This window comes from Schistocerca piceifrons, chromosome 7 (genome assembly GCF_021461385.2).
Source record: "Schistocerca piceifrons isolate TAMUIC-IGC-003096 chromosome 7, iqSchPice1.1, whole genome shotgun sequence".
Taxonomy (NCBI): Eukaryota; Metazoa; Arthropoda; class Insecta; order Orthoptera; family Acrididae; genus Schistocerca; species Schistocerca piceifrons.
In genome coordinates, this window is record NC_060144.1 from 212821493 (window position 1) to 212833608 (window position 12116).

The 12116-nt window shown below is 42.0% G+C and overlaps 1 protein-coding gene across 1 annotated transcript in view; it reads right to left on the bottom strand.

Moving 5' to 3' along the window:
* LOC124805557 (synaptotagmin-10-like) overlaps positions 1–12116 on the bottom strand; it is a 547973-nt gene that overhangs the window by 283413 nt on the left and 252444 nt on the right. Inside the window, exons 5-6 of the mRNA XM_047266123.1 lie at positions 8369–8523; positions 28–196 (exon numbers count right to left, since the gene is read on the bottom strand). Of these exons, the coding sequence (XP_047122079.1) occupies positions 28–196; positions 8369–8523 (324 nt within the window). The remainder of the gene's footprint in view (positions 1–27; positions 197–8368; positions 8524–12116) is intronic.

The following is a 12116-nucleotide window of genomic DNA, read 5'->3' on the forward strand; positions in this document are numbered from 1 at the left end:
TTGTATGCAGTGCTTGCCGTGACTGACCTGCGGCGCGCAGAGGATGTTCATGGTGTACTCCATCTCCTGCAGGAGGTCGACGCTGTCGAGCAGGCCCTTGAGGACCACCTGCCCGATCAGGTCGTGGCGGGAGAACCGGTCGAAGTCGTAGACGGAGAACTGCAGGTACCGGTGGCGGAGGTCGTCGTACGGAACACTGCAAGATACAGAGGTGTGCTTCGTTAGACGCTGAGGATCATCTGCACGACGAAATTACGCTGGAGAACTGGAAAAAGGCGTCTGCTTGAAGAACATTCGCACGTGACTGTTCTAGGTACTTATTCGGCCAAGTTCTCGCAGTGCTTTCGGGACTGAGATGAAGCTTTCTCGCACTAAGACACAGAAAGTAAACAAACGGGATTCGATCGTGTGAAGTTTTGCAAAAATGGAGGGATCATATAAATGACAAAAAAATGAGAAATGTACCTCATTTGCCACAAACTTGGAATTTGCGCCGTAACCTCTAGAAATTTCAAAATAATTGCCTGACCACAATACAGAAACACTTGATTAAACTGAAATGTAATATTTTAATTATCGTATAAATTATTAATTCATAGGTTCTAAAATTAACATGAAGGTTTTCGGTGTGTTGCAGAGACGTGAGAGGTATAGAAATAGAATAATGCTATTTGAGATGTACAGATGTATTGCTTTTTTTGCGGATTTTAATGTTAATGTAATTCGTTTCAATTTATAACTACCAATTTTCATTTAAATGAGGATGACTGTTGAGTTCTTTACGAAACAGGAAGCCATGAGCTCAAGGGTACCTCTGGTTTGTGGCGAGAGGGGGGCGGGGAGGGGGGGGGGAGCGCGGAAGGAGTGGAGGTCAATGAAGACCAGTCTGGTAAGGGCAATAATACAAGTCAGTGGGATTCTCTTGCAACTCACTTGTGAAATGACCTTGTTTCTTTAGGAACTTGAGTTCAGGGTTGCAATAGGAACAGTACCAACTACGATGCTAATCTCTTTCTTGCTAGAATAGAGCCCTGACATGCGACCCAGGAAGATACCTCAGCCTCACAGTCGCCTCTCTTCTGGTGCATCGAAATTATAGTCCAAGTAATGTGGTCAGTTTTCTCAGCAATTGGCCCAGTGGTAGGCGCCATGTTGGTGAGAGTTTTTCCAGTGAGAGACCGTACACTGGAGGTAACAGTAAGAATTCCTAAAATACTTTGTTTTTCTAGAGGGCGTGCTTCAAAGTAATGCCTCCGAATTTTTTTATGTGAAAACTCTTAAAGCTTATTAAAAAGCACAAACGTTACTAACATTCTACATCTTTATTTTTCATTTGCCATACTTATTTCTCAACAGTCATCCCGGCGACGAACACAGTTCTCCCAATGAGAGACCAGTTTGTTGATACCGTCCTCTAGAACGATTGACTTTGTTGACGGAGCCACAGCCTCAGCTCTGCTTGCACCACTTCATCATTATCAAAGTGAAATCCTCGGTCTTCTTTGAGTTTTGCAAGCAGGCGAAAGTCGGTTGGTCCAGGCCAGGACTGTATGGATGATGATCGATGACAGTGAACCCGCCGGCCGGTGTGGCCGTGCGGTTCTAGGCGCTTCAGTCTGGAACCGCGTGACCGCTACGGTTGCAGGTTCGAATCCTGCCTCGGGCATGGATGTGTGTGATGTCCTTAGGTTAGTTAGGTTTAAGTAGTTCTAAGTTCTAGGGGACTGATGACCACAGATGTTAAGTCCCATAGTGCTCAGAGCCATTTGAACCATTTGAACAGTGAACCCAAGGCACAGGATTGTTGCAGGTGTCGTAGCGCTCGTGTGTGGTCTGGGGTTGTCATGTTGAAGGAGAAGACGGTCCATGTGTTGACGAACTGTTTGGATTCGAAATTTAATTACAGCACGCTGTTTCCCCCTCACCGACATACTTGCGTTACACATCATGCTACACGCTAAGTTCGGAGCCCTCTAACGGCAGGGCGTTGCAACGTGCGTCAGCGAAGCGGGAAAGTCGACGGAGTAATGTGCATGACACGTAATATCTGTCGCAGCTCGTAGTCTAGTGGCTAGCGTTGCTGCCTCTGGATCACGGAGTCCCGGGTTCGATTACCGGCCTGGATGGGGATTTTCTCTGCTCGGGGACTGGGTGTTTGTGTTGTCCGTATCATTTCATCAGCATAATTCGTGACGCTGGCTAGATTGGACTGTGTAAACATTGGGACTTTGTATGGGCGCTGATGACTGCGTAGTTGAGCGCCCCACAAACCAAACATCATCATCATCATCATCATCATTATCGTCACGTAATACCTCAACCGATATTGAGAACAGAATAAAATATTCAGCACATTATCGTAGATATTATTAGAAGTAGTAGCATAGACTAATTAGACAAAACACTCCGGTTAACATTACACAGATACAGCTGCTAGACTGTAACCCAGACTAATACTACAGAAGGTGTGAGGCAAAAGCAAATGAATAAGTTCAAAGTCGATTTTCATAAATTCCACTTCTGACTTCAAGGCACTTTCAAATGTTCCTGATAACCACTTGTCCGTTCTTCTGTCGTCGTCTTAGCGTTCTTTTATGACAGCAGTGTTCATACCCCGAGCGATCAAATCGTCTACTTTGTTTACTTTTTCTTTGTAGACTTTGTCTTTCAACCATCGCCAGAGATGAAAATCTCAAGTCCGGGGACCTGAGCAGCCGAGAAACATGGCCATTTCTGTAGATCCATCTTCCGGAAAATATTAAGATTAGACGATGAATCACCTGATTACTAGAATTTCATCCTCCTGAAACAACCTGTATATAGCGACGTTTATGTTTCAAGAACCGTAAATTCCCTCCGTAATCTACGTAACTGCAACATTAACCGCTGCCCTGTTGTCCACAGTTACACGTGAAGATGCTGTCGCCTACAGGTTAGGCAACTCGCAGCTACGTTCCACTGTCGCTACTCGCAGCTCAAAAAGCTCTCCTTTGTACGTCTAAACCAGATAGGTCCTTTCGAAAGATCAGAAGATATTCATTTCGTAGCCTTTTCTGAATTAATGACTTTCTTAACCTGGAAAATCTGGTGAATAATATTTGTGTCCTCTTTCTCACCGATTCAAGGTCAGAAAATTTGTTTGCTGATGTAAAGGTAAATTTTAGGCACTCAGTAGATTTCAGTTACCAACTAAAAGTTTTATTCTTCTCGATGTTACGATTAGCTTAGGACTTTCTGTTGACCCACATCCCCACCATCAACCTTGATTACCCCATGTAACAGTTCAATGTTTCATTCACGTCTGTAAGATTCGTCGAGGGTTCACGGTATGGAACTTTCACTCATTAGAGGAAATTGTGGGCGGTTTATAATAATAAATACAGGAGAAAAGAAAGGCTATAGTTTAGCTTCTCGTATAAACCGTTTTTTCACGAGGGTAAGTTTAATCTACATCAATAATGGAAATAAAGAATTTCTTTTCCAACCTACAATAGGTGGTTGACAAAAGTCAAAGTTAGTGTATATTGAATTTCAGGTAATTTTGGGTGCTAGAGAAATGTTAGGAACTTGAAAGAAAATATTGAGCCTAACACTTATACTAGAAGACAAATTAAAGAGAGGCAAATCAATGTTTACATCATTTTAGAGTAATTTTCTTATAATTTAGACTAAAATACACTGTTTGGAATTGTACAGAAACCAGACTGCAGTTATAAGGAGGAAGCAGTGGTAGAGAAGGGGTGAGACAAGGTTGTAGTCTACGCTCGATGTCATTCAATTATTACATTGAGCTGTCAGTAAAGGAAACTAAAAACAAAATAGGAAACGGAGCAAAACTAAAACTTTTTCTATTGGCCGATGACATGGCAATTCTGTCAAAGATGCAAAGGACTTCGAACAGCTGTTGAACGGAATGGATAGTGTCTTGAAAAAGGACTGAAAGATGAACATTAGCTAAAGCAAAACAAGGGTAATGGAATGTAGTCGAATTAAATCAGGAAATGCTGAGAAAATTAGATTAGAAAATGAGACACTGAAAGTAGTAGATGCGGTTTGCTATTTGGGCAGCAAAGGGACTTACGATAGCGGAACTAGAGAGGATCTAAAATGGAGATTGCCCGTGCCAAACAGAGCATTTTTAAAATGAGGATTATGTTAACAGTGAATACAAATTTAGGTGTTTGGGGGTCTTTCTTGCAAGTATTTATCTGGAATGTATTTTTGTATGGAAGTGAAAAGTGAACGATTAAAGTATCACACAAGAAGAGATTAGAAGCCACTGAAATGTTATGCCACAGAAAAATGATGAAGATTATGCGGATACATAGAGTAACTAATGAGCAGGTATTCGACAGAATTGCGGAAAGACGAAATTTACGGGACAACTTGACTGAAAAAGTATTGGTTGATAGGATACATCTTGAGGTATCAAGAAATAGTGAATTTTGTAATGGAAGATGTGTAAGGAGTAAAAATTGTAAAAATAGGGCAAACATATTGAATGTTTCTAAAATCTAATCTGACCTACGAAGAAAAAAGTATAATATCGACTGGTATAATATTTTCGCTATGTGTAAGCCGAGTGTTAACTCAGACATGAAGAAACTTGAACACTAAGAAAAATTTTAAACTGATGCTCCCATGAAAATCTCAACTTAAACTCCGTAGGCTTTTTTGAAATTGCGGAGGAAATAATTTACATGTGCAAGTCCGTATCATTGATATATAAGAAAAAGATAGAACACAACATAAAGCACTGTAGAGAAAGTTGAATAGTATTCTGCATTAGATGATTTTGGGATCGCATGATTGTAGGTAGAATGCTCCGTGTTTAGATTACCTAAGCGCAGTGTAGTCAAGAAAATATTATCTATCTTGAAGCCGAGAGAAAATGGAGAAGAAAATCGATACATTTTGAAATCTGTTTACAAAAATGGACGAATATGCTTCACGTTGCCAAAAAAGATTTGTGATGTTTTTGAACATTGTGCGGTACCCGTAGCTGATGCACAAAGCTGACTGAATATTTTTTGTCTGGAAATTTTGATGTCTAAGATACACCCCAATCTACTTGTATGGGACTAAAAATCGGCCACCAATAGGTTCCGATGCATTTATGCTGTCTAGAAACGCCCCGAATTTAGATGCTCTGAATAATGAATCCAAATTCTAACTCCGAAAGATATCTAAATTAGAACAAAATTTCACAACTTTATGGGTGACCAAATTTGGCCACGTACGACATTGGTGTATGAAAAATGTGTTCTTCGAAGTAATGTTAACTTACGCAAAATAATTATAGGTGCAAGAAAAATGCTGGTACTGTGTGGAGGAGTGTTTGGATATTTATTGGCTTGTATAAAAAAAAAATAAAAACTGTAATAGTTTTGCTCCACGTGTCGTGACCAAAACTCTGATGGCCAGAGGTCTACGCATACAAGAGAAGTGAGCCTATAATACGTACCGCATTCGCAAGTCTTCTGTCCTCACCATCCGCGGGTATTCAAATTTTGTTGACAATTTTATCCCGTCCGGTACAGTGGAATTCGAATGTTGATTTTTCGTCTGCTTAAGCCAGACTCGTAGTTTAGAATCCATGAACTAACAACGCAGAGGCCGACCATGACCACACTCTAATATAACATAGCCTGTCACATTCTTGATACATTTATTATGTTAATATCTTCTATCGTAATTACTGAGCCATATTTTGTGAAATTATTTGCGGGACAGCTCCCCACAATGGGAAGTCAGTTGAAGTCGTGCTACAAGTTGTCACGTATTGCACACTGTTAAACATTATGTGGCAAGAACGACATTTCTGTTGGGCTGGTGATCACAGTGATTAATTGTTTTTAAAATAATTAATTATCCGGCACAATCACATTTACGAGGGCCAGTCAGAAAATGAAACTTTCTAATTTGATGGTAGTGTAGTACTCATGAATTTGGTGCACTTCTTCTACCGCCCACTCTCGGGACAGCGCCCTTCATCAAACGATGGCAGCATTGTGTACGTTAGGAAACGGTCAGCATTGATGTTAGTACAAGACAGGGTTCTGTGATTGAATTCTCTACTACAGAAGATGAAACGCTCAATTCGTAGCTGTAGAGAAGCTGAAGGGCAAACAGTGTTAGCTGATGCAACACAGAGCAGCCAGACAGCAAATATAGCGATGTCACGCAACATCCAGCTTGTCGACCAAATCATCAGACCCTTGGGTAACAATAGATGAATTATGTCGCCAGTTATCCATCGGTGATGGCAGTTCGATGACCATTATACACCGACTGACCAACTCCAAGACGCGCAGATACTGTGCACCGAAAATGTCGAATGGCCAGAATAAAATGGCGAGGAAAACTATTCATCCACTCTGTTGCACCTTCAGGCCTCCATCTGTTCGGTCCAATCAAAGAAGCTCATCGGGGCGCCATTTTGAAGAAGTGGATACCCTGAAAATTTCTGTGCGCCAGTGGCTGAGAAAGCAGGACCGTGAAGTTTATCGCACAGGCAAGTACTTTTCTTGTAAAATAAAAATAAAGAAAGAAAGCATTACTTTCCAAATGACCCTCACATTCCTAACGAAATGCCCCGATTCGGCCGACATCGGCCACCATCAGACCATAAAGTATAAGCTGTACTTCAGTCCCACCAGTGTGGAAACCACACTTAGTAGCAGTTGGTCATTTCTTTACAAATAAATCTGTTAAATATTGGCTATATAGTTTTTTTGTGAAAGGTACTTTAATTCAAATTCACCACAATGTTAAATAATTTTAATATCCTACACCTCTCAATGTGATAGGTGTTGCATTTTGTACACGTATACTGCTGGTTTTTGCATCGAGAAGTAGATCATCTTGTTCTTCCTCCTCCTCCATTCTCCATTATCTAAGATCGGCCCCATGTCTTCTTCGTTACTCTTATTTCAGATGCTATAGCTTTTCCTTTTTTGTCATGACCAAATGAGAAAATGAAAAAAACTATGAATATTTAAAAGAAGAGTAATGAGGAAGATAGAGGGACCGATCATAGAAAAGGAGAGTGGAGGAGGAGGAGGAGGAAGAACGAATAAAGCTCTCTTTTGGCGCAACAACCAACAATCCTACAGAAGATGAAGTGCAAAAGAATTCAGTGGGCTGGCCAAGTAGATCATATGCCAGAAGAAAGACAGGTGAAGAAGGCACTTGATGGAAACCAAACACCAGATGCCCGACTGGACGAGGAAGAAAGCGCTGAATGGACGACCTAGTGAAGGACCAGGCAGCTCTGAACACTCCTGGTCGAACCGAGCACGAAACATCAAGGAATGGAGGCAGTTAGTCGTAGCAGCGCTTAGTCTGCAGGGCCTGTGATCGTTGGATATGTATTTGAGTATATTTAAGACAAACGTTGATAGATTCACTAATTTTGGGCAGAACATTATTTATAATGTATAAGACAAACAGAGGCCAGGCCACGTAGCGAAGATGCCATTGGATGCAGCGTATTAGAAAATTCTTTATGTCACTTCAGCCCCTTTAGTTTCATGAAGTTGCAGTAGTTGGCGGTGCTATACGTAGCCTTCAAAATGGTGTCTGTAAAGTAGGTGCGTCCCAAGCAGAGAGCTGTTACTTTTCTTTGCAAACCAGAGCATCGCAGAGTGTCGTCACAAAAATGCAAACGAATATATCCTTCGCCCTGACATCGCAAGGCTTCACACAAGTTCGCGGACCCTAGAGGAGCTCATAAAATTTCATTGGACTGTTCTTCGTCATCCACACTACTGCCAGGATCTCGCACCTTCCGACTTCCATCTGTTTGGCACAGTGAACGATTCACTCCGCCGAAAGCAGTACGTCATGATGGAGAGGTTACTGATGGAGCAAGATGTTGGCTCTGACGTCGATAAGTAGAGTGGTACCATGCGAGCATACAGGTCCTTCCAGTAAAGTGACGTAAGGCCATCGCACTGAATGGAGATTGTGTTATAAAATAGGGGTTTTTAGCCAAAAGAGTGGGGAATAATATAGTGTATTGGAATCCTGAATAAAACCGACTTGCTTTCAGAAAATAAAGCGTTGCATTACTTACTGAACGCCCCTTGTAATACTGACTTAAAAGCATAATTATTATTATCAGCTCCATGTAATTCAGAAAGGCAAAAATCATAATACTGAAACTGTCCTTTATCTTCTAGCCTCAGCGTAATTATTAATGTAAAAATCTGTAGATATATTCGCGCTGGAGCGGACCTCTAATTATGGCTCTATGGGCATACAAAGTGGTATCGCAGACTGCATGCGGCCTGAGGGTTGTCGCACATTGATATAATAGATAAAATCAATACGAAATTTTGAGTTCAAAGAATAGTTGATTCCTCACCTAAAGATGAAGGTCTCGTTAAAAATGGGATTGAGGTTCTTGCGGTGCACCTTGGTCTGGAACTTCTTCTTGCGGTCCGGCAGCAGGTAGACCTTGACGTATGGGTCGCTGCTGCCCATCATGTCCTTCACGGGCAGGTCGCGAGCCTCCAGCACCTGCAAGCACAGAGAAGATCCAGTAGACTGGCGGAGTGAAGCTGCCTTGTAGGTTTCTGGAACAAAACTTTCACTCTTTACACAAATCAAATGTTTTTGAAAACTAATATGTGGAAATTGAGTGTTCAACCAGAAGATGACCCTTGAGTGGTCGACAGCTATCCTGTGGCTACTTATGATCCACCCTCATAGCTTTAATTTGTCAACATGTCCTCAGGAGATCTCCTACACCACTTGGTGCACTAACGCTGTTAGGAGCGAAGGTGTAGTGGAGAATGGATTCCTTTCTCTCTTCACAAGAATGTTTGTCCAGAAAGGTTTCTGCTTACTATAGTCAAGCCGTGATTCTCCCCATACAACTTTATTTTCCCCCTCCCCCTCTCTCCCCAACTCTTCCCTCTATTACCAAACTCATAATACCTTCATACTTCAGGATGTGTCTTATGACATGAGCCCTTCGTTTGTCATCTTGAGCGATAATTCTAATTTCTCCAATTAGATTCAGCATCTCTTCATTAATTATATTGTATGATCTACTCGACTAATCTTCAGTGTTCTTCTACAACACCTCATTTCGAAAGTGTCTGTTGTCTTATCTGAATTGTTTATCATGTGCATTTCACTTCCATTCAAGGCCCCACATGAGACAAATGCCTTTAGAAACCATTTCCTAAAGTGGAGGCGATGTAAGAAGATCCCTGACAGTTGCAGTGGGCTGGGTGCGTCAGATCCGCCAGTCTACCTCAACCAAACAGGTAACCCGGTCCTATAAACATCTCTGTGGGAACGCTTCAGTGTTGTCGCAGCTCTACAGAAGGTTACTCCCTCACAAATAGTACTTCGCAAGTGAAAGCTGGCCACAGCGCGCTTGTGGGGGATCTTCTTACACCGTCTCGACTATGATACTACTTCTCTACTGCACCCATAGTCTTTTATTCTACTGGCAAACTGATCTAATACTTTTGCTATCTCTTTCCCTAATATAATTTCCTCAGCAACCCGTGATTTAATTTGCCTACACCTAATTACTCTTGGATAATTTTTGTTTATGTTCATTTAACAAAGTCTTTTGAAAACTCCATCATTCCATTCAACTAATCTTCCACGTCCTTCGCTGTCTCTGACAGAATTAGAATGAAATCGGCAAACCTGAAAGTATTTACTCCGCGCATCACAGTTGAAGGATCATTTTCTCTAAACCTCATTATTGTCTCCCATTGCGACGCAAAAGTTTGAAATTTGGCTCAAAGGTGTCTAAAACCTTCCTCTGTAACGGTGCACAAATGTGATGCACTATGACGTCATACTCGGGCTTGGGGACGCTCCACACAGTAAAGTGTCGACACGTGCTAAGAAAGGGCCACAGCTCAGAAGTTCATGTGCTGCGCAAGGTGGAATCAAGATGCCACATAGGCACCAGACTGCAGCACAATTCTGCCCAACGCTACCGTGAACGTGTCACACACATCTTACCGACATTTCACTCCTTCTTTCGACATCTCTGAGATCGAGGCCTGAACCGCTACGGCCAGCGTTGAAATCACACGGATTTCTTATGAGTGGCCGAGAAAAAACATTTCAGATACACCATCGCTTGGAATCTACTCAAAAAGGCCTAGGGCGGCATATAGGCGTCAATGAAACCACCCCTTTGGGGCGCTAATTCTCTAACCGTTCACAGTCGAAAATGGCAGTTTGTCTTCTGATAAGCGACAGGACAATGTTATTAACAGCCCTTGATACTGCAGACATTCTCTCTGGACGATTTAACTGTCTCTAAGGACATTGTGAACATGTAATACCGTTGAACATGATTACCCCCATTTGGTGTGTAGTGCGACCACAATGTCCGGCCGGAGTGACCGAGCGATTCTAGGCGCTACAGTCTGGAAACGCGCGACCGCTATGGTCGGAGGTTCGAATCCTGCCTCGGGCATGGATGTGTGTGATGTCCTTAAGTTAGTTAGGTTTAAGTAGTTCTCTAAGTTCTATGGGACTGATGACCTCAGAAGTTAAGTCCCATAGTGCTCAGAGCTATTTTTTGGTATTTCGCCTGTCTCATACATCTTGCTCACCAGATGGTAGAGTTTTGTCAGAGCTGGCTCCCCCAAGGCTGGCAGTAGTTCTAATGGAATGTTGTCTACACCCGGAGCCTTGTTTCGACTTAAGTCTTTCAGTGCTCTGTCAAATTCTTCACGCAGTATCGTATCTCCCAACTCATCTTTACCTACGACCTCTTCCATTTCAATAATATTGCCCTCAAGTACATCACCCTTGCATAGTACCTCTGTATACTCCTTCCACCTTCCTGCCTTCTCTTCTTTTCTTAGAACTGGTTTCCCATTTGAGCTCTTGATATTTATACAAGTGGTTCACTTTTCTCCAAAGGTCTCTTTAATTTTCCTGTGGGCAGTATCTATCCCTGCTTGACCATTTTGCGCTTCCTGTCGATCTCATTTATGAGACGTTTGTATTCCTTTTTGCCTGCTTCATTTACTGCATTTTTATAGTTTCTCCTTTCATCAATTAAATTTAATATCTCTTCTATTACCCAAGGATTTCTACTAGCCCTTGTCTTTTTATCTACTTGATCCTCTGCTGCCTTTACTATTTCGTCTCTCATAGCTACCCATTCTTCTTCTACTGTATTTCTTTCCCCCGTTCTTGTCAATCGTTCCCTAATGCTCTCTCTGAAACTCTCGACAATCTCGGGTTCTTTCACTTTATCCAGGTCGCATTCTCTTAAATTTCCATTTTTTTGCAGTTTCTTTTAATCTTTTAATCTACAGTTCATAACCAATAGACAGTGGTCAGAGTCCACATCTGCCCCTGGAAATGTCTTACAATTTAAAATCTTGTTCCTAAATCTCTGTCTTACTATTATATAATCTATCTGAAACCTTCAAGTGTCTCCAGGCCTCTTCAACGTATACAACGTAGGTAATTAAACCTAACTAACCTAAGGACATCACAAACAGCCATGCCCGAGGCAGGATTCGGACCTGCGACCGTAGCGGTCGCTTGGTTTCAAACTGTAGCAACTAGAACCGCACGGCCACTCCAGCCGGCGGCGGAATACCCTCAGACTTCAGGAAGAGTATATTAATTCCAATCTCAAAGTAAACAAGTGTTGACAGGTGTGAAAATTACCGCATTATCAGTTTAATAAGTCACGGCTGCAAAAGACTAACACAAATTCTTTACAGACAAATGTAAAAACTGGTAGAAGCCGAACTCGGGGACGATCAGGTTTGGATTCCGTAGAAACGTTGGAACACGCGAGGCAATGCTGACCCTACAGCTTATTTTAGAAGATATATTAAGGAAAGGCAAACCTACGTTTCTAGCATTTGAAGACTTAGAGAAAGCTTTTGACAATGTTGAGTGCTATACTCTCTTTCAAATTCTGAAGGTGGCAGGGGTCAAATACAGAGAGCGGAAGGGTATTTACAATTTGTACAGAAACCAGATGGCAGTTATGAGAGTCGAGGGGCACGAAAGGGAAGCAGTGATTTAAAAGGGAGTGAGACAGGGTTTAGCCTATCTCCGATGTTATTCAATTTGTATATTGAGCAAGCAGTGAAGGAAACAAA